This window comes from Ambystoma mexicanum, chromosome 6p, assembly GCF_040938575.1.
Source record: "Ambystoma mexicanum isolate Mex_15411 chromosome 6p, UKY_AmexF1_1, whole genome shotgun sequence".
Classification (NCBI taxonomy): domain Eukaryota; kingdom Metazoa; phylum Chordata; class Amphibia; order Caudata; family Ambystomatidae; genus Ambystoma; species Ambystoma mexicanum.
In genome coordinates, this window is record NC_090935.1 from 163,178,531 (window position 1) to 163,196,146 (window position 17,616).

At 43.3% G+C, this 17,616-nt stretch overlaps 1 protein-coding gene across 2 annotated transcripts in view; it reads left to right on the forward strand.

Moving 5' to 3' along the window:
• KIAA1328 (KIAA1328 ortholog) overlaps nucleotides 1-17,616 on the forward strand; it is a 1,369,495-nt gene that overhangs the window by 960,636 nt on the left and 391,243 nt on the right. For both annotated transcript variants that reach the window (XM_069626866.1, XM_069626867.1), the window contains one exon: nucleotides 8,015-8,107. In XM_069626866.1, the coding sequence (XP_069482967.1) occupies nucleotides 8,015-8,107 (93 nt within the window). The remainder of the gene's footprint in view (nucleotides 1-8,014; nucleotides 8,108-17,616) is intronic.

A 17,616-nucleotide genomic window follows, 5' to 3' on the forward strand; every position in this document is an offset into this window, starting at 1 on the left:
TAGGATTACTTTGGACACTACGGTGAGTAATTCATCATTTTCACCACATAGGTTTTGAGTGTATGGTGTTGGTAGACTTGAAGTTCCACAAAACACATTTCCTCGTGGTGGTCATATCGGACACATCCGCAAGATAAAAGCTCTGTCTGTGTTGGAGGTGTGCATGACATTCCACAATGATGATGTGGTTATGCACATATGCGCAATCATCCTAAATTCTTACTGAATTTAGTATGTTCCTTACACATGGCCCAGGAGACCACTCTGACTGTGTTCTTCCCAAGCCTCAAACTCAGGCAGAGCGTGTTTTACTCTGCCTTGATGTGAGAAGAGATTTGAAATTCTAGGACAGAACTAGATCTTGCAGGAAGGCAGAACATCTATTTTTCACGTATGGATCTCAACTGGACTCTTCTGTATTGAAAGCAACCATTGATTGATGATGGCCTGTGTAAAGGAAGCATAACTTGGCAGAATATCTTTATACTGAAACTAAAGTCACGGTGGTGGCATTTCAGAGAAACGTTTGGTGGACACCAACTTGGTTGTGACCTTCCCCTTTCTCCAAGCTTTACTCCAATGGCACTAGTAGCAGGGCAGGTGCTCGGTTCTGTGTAGCTGTGCTCCAAAATCTCTTTGCCTATAGCTGAATCTCTATCCCAGAGAGTGCATGCTTGCTAGTCTCCCATATAGTATGGAGGAAAGAGGACTGGAGGTAAAAGTAAGGCGAAGTTGCTCCTCATAGTGACTACTGTACTGCTAGTACTATCTCCAACGCTCTGTTCCTAAGTACCTTCCTTCCAGTTCCCTCTGCTCGTCTACTTCCAATTCTCTGCAGGTGAGTCGCTTCTCAGAGTAGAAACTGGGTAGTAGATCTCTTTCCTCTGCAGGTGCCTCCCTCTGGAATGTCCTCCCTGCCACACTCTGCCTTGAGCCAGACCTCCTTAAGTTCCGGACGCTCCTCAAGGCCTTCCTTTTCTTTTTTTCTTTTTATTTATTTATACAAATTATATAATAACAATGAGCAGAACATGCGAGCAAAATTTACAAAAATCTAAACAATGTAACAACATGCAGAAAAACAATAAACACATTTACAGATAAAGAACTAGTACATATTCCTAAAGTCACCCCAAATCTTTGCATGCAATGGCAATTTCCATTGTCTCTTGTAAATCACACTTTCCATATTGGCAAGATTAATCATTCCTTCAATCCAATCCGTGACAGTAGGTGCAACCCGGGATTTCCAACTTCTTTCCCACTCCTGCTCCATGAAGCAACATTATTTTCTGGGAGACAGAAAAGTCCTCCATCAACTCGCCACCTCCCAAGATCATTGTTTTGGAATCCAATGCAACATCCAAATTCAGAACACGTAAACAAATGTAACATACGTCCTGCCAAAATCCCTGCACTATCACACAGTCCCACAGCAGAGGTTCCAAAATACCCAACCCATTCCCGCAACACCAGCAATCGTCAGACTCAACCATACCTCTCTTAAACAATCGTTCTGGACTCCAAAACACTCTGTTGAGTATCTTAATTTGTCTCACGCGTTTCTCCAGATTTATAGAACAAAGCTTAACATTAGCACACATCTACAACCACATCTCAGGCGTAATCTCACACCCCAATCGGCTCTCAATTCAGAATTCTCTTTATATGCAGACACAATTCTATTGTATATCCTACTAGCAATAGAACCACAACTTGGCTCCCTCTCCTTAAGAAAGAGATTCATCATTGCATCCCCCTTGTTCAGCCACATCACTTATACATCTTTTCAATTTCCTGAAATCATCAACCAGGACGTTTTCTATCTCAAATTTCTCACAAAACTCCCTTCCAAAAAAAGACAAATTTTCACTGGAAACATACCCAGAATGTAATTAACTTTCGGAGCAACATTAATCTTTAGAGCGTTCACCTTGCCCCAGAGGGATAAATGAAGCAAAGACCACCTCTGAAAGTTCATTTCTAGATCACTACACACCTCGTTCATATTTATCCTATCCATGTCATCCACCATTGGGGTCAGCCAAACACCCAGGTATTTAAGTTTACTGTCACACCACTGAAAACCCAGTCTAGTAATCGAACTCTTTTCACAGTATCCAGATATAGGTAACACCTCAGATTTGGTCCAATTTACCTGGTACCCCGCATCATCATGAAATTTGCCTAATACATTTAACAGGGCAGGTAATGACCCATCCAAATTCTGCAATAATAGTAGAAAATTGTCCGTATAAAACCGTAATTTTTGTTGAGCACCATGTAAGTTAAGACCTCGGACTTCCGCATCACATCTCAAGGCTATTGCCAAAGGTTCCATTGCCAAAACAAATATTAGAGGAGACAAAGGACACCCCTGTCTAGTACCCCTCTGCAACTCAAAAGAATCGGATAATTGGCCATTGGTCCTGACATTGGCCGTCAAACAAGCATATAACAGGGAAATCCAGGAAATAAAGTACTCTCCTAAGTTCATAGCACGTAAAACCGAAAAAGATACTTTCAGTCTACTCGATCAACCGCTTTTTCTGCGTCCAAAGAGAACACGGCCACATCCTCTTCCAAGCTCTGGGCATGTTTCATCATCATCATCATCATCATCAAGTTCCTAATATTACTAGATGTTCTACGACCTCGAACAAAACCTGACTGATCAGTGTGTACCAGTTTGACTAATAAATGATCCAAGCGTAAGGCTAATAACTTCGCCAATATTTTGTTGTCCGTATTTATTAGACTGATCGGACAATAGTTAGAAGTCAAACTGCTGTCATTACCTTTCTTAAGAAAAACTGAAATAGTTACATGGTTGCTAGAAGTCGGAAGAAGACCCACCTCCCTAGATTCCGTATACATATCCAGTAAAAGCTCCATCGCCGAATCAAGTAAAATTTTATAAAACTCAGCCGGTAAACCATCAGGCCCCGAGACTTGCCCGAGTTCAGCTTTCCAAATGCAGATCTCAACTTATCAACAGTCACTCCAACATTCAAAAGCGATTTCTCCAAATCATCTGCTCTAGGAATTTCTAAACCATCCAGAAAAGACTCATCCAGACCATTGATGCCCGATTCATTCTGATATAGCCTCATATAGTAATCCTTGAAGGCCCTATTAATTTCCTTAGGGTCAAATGTCACTTAACCATCCGTCCCCCTTACAGAGGTGATTGCCATTTCCGATTTCTGTTGTCTCAATCTATAGACAAGCCAACGATCACATTTTCCCCCATATCCAAAATAAGAGCATTTCAACCTGTACATGTCCTTTTTAGATTTCACCCTCAAAATGTCATTCAATTCCCTCTGCAATTTCTTAAGCGCCAGCCTCTTCTCTGAGTTATTAGGGTTGATCAACAAATCAATTGATATCATTTTAATACGTTTGTCCAAATCTAGACGTGTCCTCTCCAAATATTTTCTCTTGCTACTAGACCACCCCAAAATAAGGCCCCGCATCGTACATTTAAAGGCTTCCCAGACAGTCTTAACATCAATCCCCTCAGTTCTATTTTCCGCAACAAAGTGGTCAGCCTCAGATCTGATCTTATCCACAATTTTCTCATCCTGCAGAATTGAGGTGTTCATTTTCCAACAAAACGACCTACAAGTATCAAACTCCAGTTTCACATTCAAAAACACTGGTGTGTGATCCGTGACTGCAAAACTATGTATTATGAGAACCAGAATAAAAGGTGTATTCTCTCAAATCAGAATTATGTAATCTCCAGCAATCCGTCAAGTTAAATTCTGATAGAGACCGAAATGAACAAAACGTAGGATCTCTTCTCTGAATCGTACGAGGTCCGCTCCGATCCGAGTTATGATCAATAGCCAAATTAAAATCCCCCCCCAGAATAATATTTCGGGAGCCAAAATCCTGCAACATCTGTGCCACTGTACCAAAAAATGATCCATCATCCAATGAGGGAGCATAGACATTACAAAGAATTGTCTTAGCCCCTTGGATTTCTACTAAAATTACAATGATCCTTCCTTCGCCATCTGAGCGTGATTGTATCACTTTAATCGGAGCATTTTTCCGCACCAAAACTGCAACCCCTTTGCTCTTAGAGGTGTAGCATGAGACACAAAAATCTCCCACCCACTGTTTACGTAATAAATTAACTTCATCCTTTAACAAATGTGTCTCTTGAAGGAAATAAACATCACTATGCATATCATTTAAACAGTTGAAAATTGTCTGTCGTTTGACAGGATTGTTAAGACCATTCACATTCCATGAGGAGACAGACAAAAGGTCTCCCTTTCCTGAAGGCATTGCAAATATTTGTGTAAAATAATAAATAAATACCAGTTCAACAATTCTGCATGTATTAGAATAAAAAACCCTCCCACTCCCCCCACAACAGAAGTATGAATCCAACGTCCACAAGAACTAATAAACCCAAAAAAAACACCCGACCCAGTCCCAATTACATATCAGAAAACATATAACACTTTCCCAACCACTAAACAATGCACCAAATCAAGAATCAAAACTTACCCCATTGCATACACCGAAAAAAATAGGGTGATTAGGTGAGTACACATTAGGCGAGTACACATCAACAACACTCTCTGAAGTTCATAGGCAACCCATCCGCAAAACTTTGGGAGCATCCCATCCCCTTTATGACCATGGCTGCAATAAGAAAAGAAAGACTATAGATGGAGGCTTTGGCAATTGTGCACTAGTAACTAAAGAATAGAGCAATGACGTGCATTCTCAAAGCTGATGGCAGAAGCTAAACACATAAACAGATGTTAATTGCAGCCAAACACATCATCTATTAATTCAATCTTATACTCTCCATAGCGTGTATCAAAACGTTTATAAGAAGCAGCCTAATGAGAAATGTGCTGTACTTTCCAGAGAGATATCGGGTGTTGAGTTATTCCAAACTGTAAAAGACTGCCAAATGTTACAGCCCCTGTTGAATATGAGTTGTAAAATAATATGCAGAGCCAGGAAGTTTGCAGTGGCATTAGTATATGTGGATAGGCTCGTGCCAGGATGTGATATTCCAAAGCACAATATATAAGGCATCCCAGCACTTTAAATATCCCAATAACCATGATTGACCTACTTGCAATGTGTATTAACCTCCACAGTGTACACTGACAAGTCAATGATGCATCCGGACCAATCCGACCCCGGCCATTGGAAAAACCAATTTTTTATTTTTTAAAGTTTGTTCTAAAGAAAAATTCAGTGCATTTCTATTATCCTGGATGCTGGGCCACATTGTTCAACCATTTTTAAGTCAACCGGTCAGGGACATTGATCGACATGCGTAATAGTTCAGTGTACTACAGGCATCAATATAAACAGGTCAATATATGCAACGAAACACTTTATCTACTTTTCTTTTTGATGCGAGACTACCCATGACAGACTTCAGTAGTGGCTCTTAACTAGTTAAAACAGATAACAAAATAAGAATGCAACCCAACAAGACCATTTTTAAAGACCACTAAAACATTTCAGTTATATTAGTTGGCCTCATAAAAGGACAAGTCAAGAGGGGATCCTGTACCTGCGGACGAATCAATATTAATATTAAATGGAATATATCTAAAAATATAAATGCATCCATCCTTGCTCCCCGAAGCCGTCTCAAAAACAACTGTGTGGACGGCACCGCAAAAAAGAATGGAACGGTGATTAAAAAAAAAGTACAATCTTCGCCCAGATATATGAATAAAAGCAAAAATATGCATGCCCTACTGGAACACACGCACATATCCAAGCAAAATGGAAGCTTTGCCAGCAAACACACCAAAAGCATAAAATGACAGCATGCCATGTAACCGTTTCCAAGTCCACCATTGTGAATTCTCGAGCCGAAAGCCCACATTTTCGAAAGGTAATTTAGATTCCATAACGTTTAACTGAAACAAGTACTCGGCGCCATTTTGCTGCATAAATAAAAATTAAAAATACGAGTAATACCAGAAATAAAGATTCCACGTTGATGCTAATCCGCAATAGCAACTCGTGAATCTTTAAGAGCCTCCAGCCATATACCAGCCTCCTTCGGGTCTGAGGTGACTTTTTCCCCATCTGGCAGCATGACAGTTAAAGAATTATACTTGTTCATAAAGGCCTTAACCTGCAGGGATTTAGCAAGTTCCTTCACACCCTTGAAGCTTTTCCTGGCAGCTAAAATCTCCTTAGGGTAATCTGGGTAGACATAGAGAGATTTCCCCTTGTATAAAACCGATCCTTTAATCCTTGCTGCAGATAACAAGCTCTCCTTTTTCCGTGCCAGGACAAAAGAGACCATGATATGCCTAGGTTTGGATCCTGGCAATCTACCAATACGATAAACATGGTCAAAATCCTCCTCTTTAAGCGCCATACCAAAGCAGTCTTTAAATATTTCTAATACCAGCACAATCATGTTTTTCTTTCTTGTATCTGGATTCTCTTCTACCCCAATCAGCCTGACATTTCTCTCCCGCAACTTCAGATCTATCTCCATACGCCGATCACTCTCACCTTGAAGATATTTTCTAAAATGTTGTAAGCCCTATAGCTTCCTGCCATCTCTCAACTCTTAGATATTGACTTCTCCAATTCCTCCACTCTACCATCCTGGTGGCAAACCTTGGAGTTCAGTTCAGACAAAGTATTGTTCACCTCAACCATGTCCAATGCCACTTGTCTCAGGAGTTTATAAATGTCCTGACTACTGGGGTTGTCTTCATCAATCTCCAACAGTTGCTTTTGTTTCTTAGAAGTTGGGTTTTCTGGCTCTTGAATCTTCTTTTTTGAATTCATAATCAATAATAAATAGCTTCAGGGAGGAGACCACTAGCTGCAGGTTCAAGCTGCTGTCACCTTGGCCAACATTCCGGAATCCCAAGACCTTCCCTTTCTCCTCTTCCTTCTCTCTGCCAAACTCTGCCGACCTCTTTTTCTCTCTAACTTCCCTTTGCTAACCTTCCCTTCCTCCTGCTCAGTTACGCGAGTGGCTGCCTGGTGCCTCTGAGTCATATAGGACACCTGCCGTCCCCCGCCCCGCGCATTTCCTAGCACTTGCCTTTGGGCCACCCTGCACTGCCACCTGGCCTCCTTGCACTTCCAAGGGCATGTTCCCCTTAGAGGCCCTGCCTTCCTCGCACTTAACCCAGGGCACTGTTCGCACTTCTCCACCTTCCTCTCCCCTGTGCTTCTTGTCTGTGCACTTGCACAATCTAAATGTTACTAGGCCTAGTAAGATCGTTTGTCTCGTTCTCCCCCTTTTTCCCCTCCATGCTTGGTTGCGCCTTGAAACACGTGTGTATAGGCGCATTATAAACTATCAATCAATCCATGCGCTTTTCCCTCCAGCCCTCATAAAAAGTTGCCATTGTTCATTGTCCCTTGTCCCGTTTAATATGGGAAAATATTGACTTGTGGGCTTAGCCGGGTTGGCTTACCCCAATATGGGGTAAAAGGTTTATGCCACATCACTTTAGAAATCCACGCGACACTCTGTTATCCTGCCCATTTTTATAGACCTGACTGTGCGACTCACTGTTTGATTGAGTTCGACACATTGGTTTTAAAGAAAAAGGATTCCCTATTTCTGTAAAATGCACCAGACCTCTTTTTTTCACTTACCCATTTGGGCAGTGATCACTAGCTCTGACCTTACCTGCTGTTGTCCCTGATTAGTAACAGTTTCTTCCACACCTTTCCTGTTCGCACATTCAGTGGGGCCTGATGTCGGAGTGAATGCGGGTAGAGGGAACGGAGCTACTGATAAGTTGCCTCAATGTATGTTTTCACCAAAAATAACATTTGTCCTCGTCTTGCGGCTTCCCCGCCATACAACCTGTGACACTCCTTTAGGGCAATGTGCCCAACACTACTTTTATTGTGTACTTGAATTAATGGTAGCAGATGATAAGTATAATGTCTTCTTAGCTCAGTTATGTTGTCGCTCACGCATCAGTAATATCTTCTATACATCAAATGAAATATATGTTTGTGTTCATATTAGGTTTAGGCATGAAAATGATATTGACCCTGATGAAGCATTCATGAAACAAGGGAGTCATTCTGCACTGATGAATGGCACATGCTTAGGACAAAGGTAAATTATATTTCTTTTTATGTAAACCATAAACTCTGTGTTTTGGAAAGGCAGTTGTTGTACTTTTGTAACACGTGTTTGTTTGTTTATTAAAGATTTGCCCCGTCAGGTGAAATGTATTTCATTGCAGTACACATGACCAGAATTGCAAACCATTGTCATGTGTTCTCAGTCCGAGTACTACAACTGATTTTGTTAAAAATGGCGCATGTACTAAATGCATTCTTTTTGGAAATTATAACTGCCCGCAACCCAGAAGTCGAATCCCATATCACGTGTGGGATCGTTTCTCAAGCAAGTTTTAGTTGGCTTGAGTTACACTTGTAGCCAGTCCCCATTTGCTTGTGTGCACCAGGTCATTCTCCAGTGTTCACTTTGAAATTAACTCATTCAAGCAGCATCAGCAAAATTGAATTAAATATGTGTTCAAATTCTGTTGAAAAGGAACATTATTTTGAAAAGACAAGTGGGCCCGGCAAGTGTCGCAGAGCCAGTTGGCTACAGCATAAAAAAAATCAGCATCTGCCTGGCGAATTTCATCATTATTGAGGCAAGGACCTCTTTGCTCCAACTTGCTTCTGAAGCTCCAACAGACACACTGATGGTGCCTCAGGGCGAATACTTTTTGTAGCACAACGTGAATTGTATGCAGTATGGAAGCGTAAGAAAAACTAAAGTTATGCAAACTAGGGGTGATCCCATAACCTTTCTGTGTGCTGCTAATTATTTTGATTGGTAGCACCTTGAATGGAAGCGGTGTGGATGAGGACCTGTCCAGATGGCATTGCCACCGCCCAGCCTCAAATGCACCGGGTACTAGACAGTGGTCCAAAATTAAGCGGATGCAAAAAGCTACTTTTTTGCTGTGTGGATCCTGAAGCAAGTACTTCTTAGTGAACACGACCTCATCGTACCTAAAAGTGTCAGAAGTATCAACTATAAGATGGGCCTCCATCACCTATGAATTAAGTGTGGCTGACACGGTGAAAAGCTAGTCTCACACAGGAGGAGAATTAATAAGGAGATAAAGAAGGCAACATTCCTACCCAGGACGTTATGTTTTTCAATGCACAGTCCTCCCAACAGCATAGCTTGACATGGATAAAAATTATAGGAAATTTACAGAACTTTTTCTTACATTTAATGTTGGCAGGGTCTCCTACTGTAAGCACTGACATTACCAGAAAGCAGACTTTTAGACATCCTGATTAAAGCACGATCAGTACCGTTTGCTCAGTGCATGAGGTCATGAATTGCTGGGGCAGGGAAAACATAGTCGCCATTCTAAAAGTAAAATTTAGAGGATCCCAGTGATCGGTTGTGTGAGATGAACATCGTCATGGTGGAATGGCCTTAAAAATGCAAATCTTTTCTTAGTTTAGTCCTAGTATTAGCAATCAATTAGTGTATACCACCCTATTTAGCAACCCCACTAGGAGCTTTGTCTCTAGGAATTATGTGGATCACCATCCCAATCTAATTGTCTACCAAGGGCTCTCAAACATCTACTGCAGTTTGATCAGACAATCCAGCATTTGCCTCTAACATCTTCCTCACTCTGTTTCCAAACAATGGACAGATTAGCCCGGGTGATATTGCAAAAAGGCTACATCGAGCATCATAAATACATACACAGTGGCCGGCCCTGCATGCTCAGTTACTCGATTTTGGGGCAGAATCTCTATTCTGGAGAAAGAAAACGTGAAAGTACCAAAGCATCCATAAGGTGTTGAGAGAGACAGAGAGGGAGTTTGCGCTGAATTCTGGGAAATGTGGACAAAATGTAAAATTGAAAATATAAAGATTCTAATACCAAGATTTTGCATTCGGGGAAATGGAGTGATTTCACAAAACAGTCACCAGGAAATTACTGAATGTCACTTCTGGTTTAGTTTAATTTAGTTTAGTTTATTATTTGATCATGCGCTCAAAACCCTGGGGTAGCCGGACGCAGCGGTAACGAGAATACTTAAGCTTGGTTACATGCAGTGAATGCATTACATGTAAATACAGTATTTACAGTACAAATATACGAGCTGTCCGTACATCACATCACACTAGTCTATAGTACAGGTTTCACGGTAGTACAGGTTTCAAGATATTTATATGCAGAAATCCAGTGTCTAGTGCCAGGGAGCTGTTTGGTAAGTGTTAGTCCAGAGCCAACTTTTCACTTTACATCTGAATCTAGAGTAGGGCTGATCATCTCTTAGCGCAGAAGGGAGTGCATTCCAGGCACAGGCAGCTCTAACAGGGAAGCTTGCACCGCCCGATTTTGAGAGACTGAATCTGGGTGTTTCTAGCAGAAGATGGTTAGAGGCTCTGGTGTGGTGACTGGAAGATTTTCTGGTCAGTCTAGCGGAGATGTATGGTGGCGCGGTATTGTTCAGTCCTTTGTAGGTGATGGAAAGCGTCTTGAGGAGAATTCTGTCACTAATTTTTAGCCTGTAGTGGTCTTTCCTGATATTAGATATATGCTCTCTTCGGGGTATGTCCAAGGCTGCTCTAAGAGCATTGTTCTGTAGTATTTGCATTTTATTTATGATAGTTTTATTGGCACCTGCATATAGGGCGTTGTAATCTAGTTTGGACATTATTAAGGCATTGGCTAGAGTGATGCAGTTAGTTTTGGAAAGGTAGGGTCTACAGGCCCTGATTAATTTGCAGGTTTAAGCTGTAGATGAGGCCAAGGAGTTCACTTGTTTTTTAAGAGATAGTGCAGAATAAAGGTAGAAACCTAGTGTTTCTACCTCGGCTACCACCTTGATTACATTACCATCTATATTAAAGGCCGTGTAGCTAGGGCTACGTTTTTTGAGGTTAGAGTAGGAGCCCGGGATCAGTATCTCTGTTTTGTCGTCATTCAGGCAAAGTCCATGGGAGGCCATCCATTCCTGAATAAGGAGGTAAATCTTGTTTACTAGAGCTGTGTCTGCGGCAGAGTTGCCAGGTAGTGGTATGAGGATCTGCGTGTCATCCGCGTAATTCGTATAAGTTACCCGCAATCTGTCAAGTTTGTCGAAGAGTGGCTTACTGAAGATGGTGTACATTGTAGGGGGGACGCATGAACCTTGTGGAACACCACAGGTGATTTTTATTGGGTCCGCTGAAGCTAAGGGGGAGAACGCTCTCATCGTACGGTTGGCTAGGAAGGATTGTACCCAGGCTATAGCTTCCCTTGAGAAATGGGCGGCAGACACTAGATGCTTGCATAACACTGCATGGTCGAAGGCCGCCGATAGGTCGAGGAGGAGGAGCATAGCTGTTTTACCTTTATCCTTCAACTCGTCGATTTGTGTCTTCAGGTCAATTAAGGCCGTTTCAGTACTATGTTGTGGTCTGAATCCAGATTGGCGTGATCCTAGTAGTTGGTTCGTCTCCAGGTAATTTTGGATCTGGAGGTAGGCTACTCTGTCAATGATTTTAAGGAGGAACGCGACCGTAATAATGGGCCTATAATTAGTGGGGATAGCTTGGTCAAGGGTCTGTTGTTTGAGGAGAGGCAGTCCTGCTATCCATGATTCTTTGAGGTTTGAGGGCACAATGCTTGATCTAAAGGAGGCATTAATTAGCTTAGAGATGAAGGGTGCTAAATCTCTAGCTGCATCCTTAATTACTTGTACCGGGCAACTGTCACCCTGGCAGTTCGAGGGTTTCAGAGATAAAATAACCTTTTCTGTTTCCAGAATGGAAATGTTGGTAAACCTGAATGGTTTACAGCTACTTGGTACATCTGTACTTGGTGTATCTGTCAAAGGGGTGGTCTGAGTTCCTGTGGAGCTCAAGGTGGCCTTCTTCTTTGCGATTTTGGATTGTAAAGTTATTATTTTATTTGCTAGTACATTTTGTATGCTGGTGCACCATTGTTTGTCCTTAGGGACATTGTCCGTGGGAGCTATTGGGTTTTCCATTTCTCGGAGGATGGAGAAAAGTTCTTTAGAATTAGAGTTGGCTTTACTAATTCTCTCATTGAATGTATTTTTTTTGTTTGGATTATTTCTTTCTTGTATTTGTTAGCGAAGTTGGCAAGTAGAGTTTTATTCTCAGCTGAGGGTGAGTGCCTCCAGATTTCTTGGAGTTTACGTTTTTGGATTCGTAGTTCATTGAGATGGGGGGTGAACCACGAATTGAGGTGTGATTCGTGTTTACTATTACCTAATTTGATAGGGGCAATGCTATCCAAGGCTTTAGACATGGAAATTATAATGTATCAACTAATGTATTGGGGTCAGAGCTGTTGGTGCTGGCAGTTGGAGCTGGTAGGAGGAGGAGGAGTAATTTTTCAGCCGTAATTTCTTTTTTGCTTCTGGTTGGCAGAGATGGTGCTATTTCACGAGTAACTACTTTAGGTGGTTCAATGATGGATGAAAAACAGATAAGATGGTGGTCGGTCCAGGCTTCAGGTGTAATACTAGAGATGGTAGTGGTGCAGTTCAGATTTGCTATCCAATCTAGTGTGCGTCCTTTTGTATGTGTTGGAGCTAGGACTTTTTGGGGAAGGCCATGTTCGACTAAGATCGATTGGATGGATTGGGCTTCTTTGTCCTCAACATCGTTAAATCCCAGGTTAAAGTCACCTTGTAATAGGAGCTGGGTGGAGTCTTTGATGTTGTTAGTAAGGAGGCTGGAAAGGTCTTCCTCGAAATTCCCTAAAGGGCAGGTGGTCTGTACACCAGGAAAAGGGTTAGTGTACTATTGTTAGATATGGGTAGTTTGGCTGAGAGTAGTTCACAAGATGTGATAGCTGGAGGTGGGACAAGTCTTAATGCTCACTTAGTTTTGGCGATAATAGCCAGGCCACCGCCTCTAGAGTTAGGTCGGGCGACTCTAAGTATATTGTAGTTGTCTGGTATGGCATGGTCTGGTATCATCAGAGCATTTCTGGGTTTACCATTTGCGGGTGTGGTGTGGCAGACATGTAGTACTTTGTGTGTGCATCGGTGAATTGTTTCTCCCCCAATCTAATGCTGAAGCCTGCTTTCTTGGGGCTTGGTGTGTGTTCTTCAAAGCTTCTCTCAAACGTTCTATCCTCCGAGGTCCCAAGTGAGATTCTCATTTCTTGTTACTCCCTATCAACTGCTTGTCATTTAGGTTAACTCTGTAGCCTAGAGGAACGCCTGCAAGTGAGCCACTATTATTTGTCATTTTCTTTTAGCCTACAGCATGGAGATCTTTGCTGTAAAGGACATTTATGTCTCATCTGTAATAAATATTAGCAGGTTCTATATTTTCAACAAACTCTTTTTAAATTTTATTTTTGTTCCTATGTTTATCAACATAGCATTACAGGATATTATGATATTGTTTAGGTTGTTGTTGGTGTAAGAAACAGCCAAATGAGTCTGGCCTCATGCTCACACTAGCCATACTTGTCACTCAGGAGACACTAGAAGCAGACCTAGTATGGGACTAGTATAAATCCTGTAATGCCGGGGTGTGGACAGGGGGAGTGTGTTTTTTATTTTGTCTCTCTCTTCCTCCGTACTTTAACCATAACCAATACATACTCAAGGTTCAAAGGGATAGATGTGAACTGGAGGTTCACATGTAGAATTTAGGCCATGGTTAGTGACAGACGCATTCATACGTTCATGGTAGGGGAAGCATATGTGTGGTGCGAAAAGAGGCCAGCATCCGGACAATTTGGTCAGACTTGAATCTACTGATTTGTGGGGCCGAGACCCAAGCAGTGCAAACCACCATTACCAAAACCATCATTGGGGGAGGCACAGAGAAGTGACTGAGAGCTAGCAAAGTATGGGCAGCTCAGTAGAATGTTGGACCATACGAGACCTTGTCACTTCTCCAGAGGTGAGCCCTACCCTGTGAGGCTAGAGAGGTGAGCCTACTACGCAACATCCCACCTAGGGATGTCGGGAAGCTGGACCTCACAGGGAGCGACTGCCCTCTTGGGAACAAGGACTCACGTTCCGTCAAGGAACTCTCTAAGCCCTTTTATGAGGAGCCACTACCATCAGAGCTTCATAAGAATCGTCCCAAACAAGTCACTGCTTGTTAATGTAACCTCACAAAAAATAACCAACAGAAAGACAAATGAGAAGAAGAGTGTGCAGCAAATGAAGATTACTCAGTGGTTGGGGCTATGAAGATTGAGCGAGTAGCAAGGAACGCTCTGGGAAGAGAGACCAAGGACTACAGGTCTACGCTGGAGAGGACCCAGCACTTCCCAAATAAAGGACCAATGTACAATGTTGGTGATGCCCAGGACTTTTAAACCCAAAGAGAAGGAGAAACCAGGCTAGTCTGGGAGGTCCTTGGTCGATAGGACGCTGGCAACCAAGAAGAAAAGGAGATATGGAGAGGGCAGCGAAACAATCTGTGTATGCCCAAGGAAAGTCAAGGCAGTAGTGTGACCCAGAGTAGGTGGACCTTCTGGTCCTCAAACAATGCTGAGAACTCAGTAGAATGGGCACAGCAGTGCTGCACAGTGAAACAGGAAGAAAGACGACACGCTAGAAGTGTTCTCCAGAATAGGCTCTTTCATGGATTTGCATGCTCATGAATATTCCCCATCGATCCTCTGCAATGTTAAAGCAGTTTATCATTAAAGCTCACAAAGCTGTGTGTCACTTATATAGCCTATTGCTGTCACTTTGGGTCATGCTGCCCTATCCAATGGTGTTAGTCCTCCTTAGCTTAACCCCTGGTCGCCATTTTCATATTTTACCAAACGTTTGTGTTGCAAGTCTGTGTTTCGCTCCTCGAAATATCGACTTTTGTACTATTTTTGAGATTATATTTCCATAATTTCTTCATCAGTCACTTTTGTGACTGCCGGTAGTGGGGGTCCATTGCCGGTGAAGATGCAGACCATCTACGGATCTTCTCACCATGTGAAGCCTTCTTCTTTGATGCCTGCTCACGCAGCCATGTGGACGCCAATCCCTGCTCCAAGTGTCACCTAAAGAACGTTTTGCCTGTATTGCCTGCACCTTGACCACAATGTGGACAACTGCCAGTGTTTTCTGACTAAGACGCAAAAATATCGACATCGAAGTTGGTCACTTGGCTGAAGGAAGGTGACCGGGCCTCTGGCTCGGCCCGAAGTCACGCCCCTGCGAAGGTCAGCAGACCCATGGGAAAGACTCCCTCTGCGAAGAAGTGGAGATCACAAGAGGACACTTCCCTGGGGAAGAACCTAAAAGAAGACATAGATTGCACACCTCAACCACCCCCAAACGCCTTGACCACGACAACAGCGACTGCCAGAGCACCGTCTACTCCATCTGTATCCTCGTTAACCCCATCCATGACTACTACTCCTAAAGATAAGACTACGTCCATGAAGACCACGGCCAAATCATCGTCTTTGCATTCTTTGAAAAAATGACACCCGACAGCATTGACGAGCCACAAACACAAATGGTCATCGACCCAACCATCTTCGTTAATGGCAATACTGTCGGCTTGAAACTGCCATCTCCTCGTTGACTGCACCATTCACGATTGACTATTCGACGATTACTACCATTGTTTCCTGGGTTGCTTTGCCTCCCAGGCCAGCGTCTATGACACAGTTGACTACTTCGCAAGCTTCTGTGATCGCTTCATTTCCTAGAAGTGCAAGTGTGGAAAATGAGATGCCTCCAGCACTCCTTTTTACCACGATCCACAAAGCCAAAACCACTTTTTACCTTGGTACCTTTGGCCTCGGAGACACCACCTGTCCAGATGCTACAGCAGGGTAGCATATAGGTAGAAGAACATCTGGACGTTTTCTTTTCAGATCAGGAGGATATGGAAGGGGGACCTGACCCAATTCTACTGGCATGTCGTCAGCCAGTGCAACCACACCGATTCAGCCCACTGCTGTACCTCTGCTTGTTCCACCCACTGCTATGCCTATGGTTTCCTTAGGAACACCATCGCCACCCAGAGATTTGTTGCTGGATATCTTATCAACTTTACAGACTTTAGTCACATAACTGCAGCAGCGTATACCTCCTCTTGCCCCTCAAGGTGCCCCTAGTAGGAGCCCTCCGCGTTGCCATCACATGAGGATATAATCTTGCAGCCTCTGCCTCCTCGACCAACACCCAGTTGTTCTGCCGACACGGATACCAGTCCAGACAGACACATCCCCGTATTTGCATACTACACATGAGTATGAGGACCTTGTGCCAGCGGATGGAGAAACCATTGATCTGCCTTCCCAAGATTCTAAACCGGATGAAATGGGTTCTTTTTACGCACTGTTAACATGTGCAGTGAAGCTCTTTGACCTAGTTCTGGAAGAACAAAGAAAAGAGGTTTTACTGTTTCAGAGATGTAAAGTCTCCAGAAAATCAGTTGTGGCCATCTCTATGCTTTATGACATCTGGGAGGTTGCTTTGTTGGTCATGAAAAATCCATCCTCAGCGCCTCCAAAAAAGGATTGCCTAGAAAAGAAATATAAACTTCTGAATAAGTGTCTTTGCACTCAGCCATCCCCTTATTGTTGTGTCAGCTACAAGGAAGCGACCAGCCAGCCCTTCTTCTCCATGCATGGTACTCCTGGACAAGGAAGGAGAACAACTTGGATGCTTTTGGAAAACGTGTGAGTACCACAGCTGCCACCACTAGCAAAGCTGCCAATTCCTTAGCTATTCTTTGCCGATATGACCGGGAATTGTGGTATAAGATGGGCCCCATCTTCGATTTCCTGCCAGATGATAAAAGGGATGAGACACTTGCCTTACTACACAAAGGGGAGGCCCCATCTGATTACGTCATTATCGTAGCCCTAGATATAGCAGACACAGGTTTCTGCAAAATGGGAAATCGGCCTGTGCTGAGGGGCCAAAGTTGGTTGAAGGCCACCAACCTCCGCCCAGAGGTGAAGTCTAAGGTCTTAGACATGCCCTTTGATGGATTAGACCCCTTGGGTAAAAAGACAGACGAGACCCTTCAGGCAATCAAAACAAACTGACGCTGCCCGCTCCCTGGGCACCCTACAGCAGCGAAGGCAGCTCTTCAATCTGGCAAGGGCTTTTTCTTCAGAACCTCCAGGGACTATAGGCCATCCTATTGCCAACCGTCTCACACCACATCGCCCGAGGAGTACCGCTGAAGGTCGGTAGCGCCTTCCATAAAACTGCCTCCTCTTCCAGACCTGCTCTACAGAGAAGGGAGGTTCCATTCTACAAAACAACCCATCGTCCCTCAAATTAACAGCTTGGCTTCTGCAGCCCTAGATTGTGGACATTTTGCCTTGCCTCTAGAATGCCATGAAATCATGGAGACGGCTAAAGCTCCATCCACTCTTTCATGCTGCAAGCACAAGTGGAAGCGTTTTACTGTATGGTGTCATTCGCAACAGCTCAACCCTCTTCGAATCAAGCCTTCTCATATTCTGCCATATCTTCTCTCGTTGGCAACGTCGGGCCTACTACACACATACATAAAAGTCCACCTAACCGCTTTCTCTCGTTACACTCGCACGACATGCAGGCCTTCTCTCTGGTTTCATCTCGACTGGTTAAAGAATTCCTCAAGGGCCTGTTTCAGAC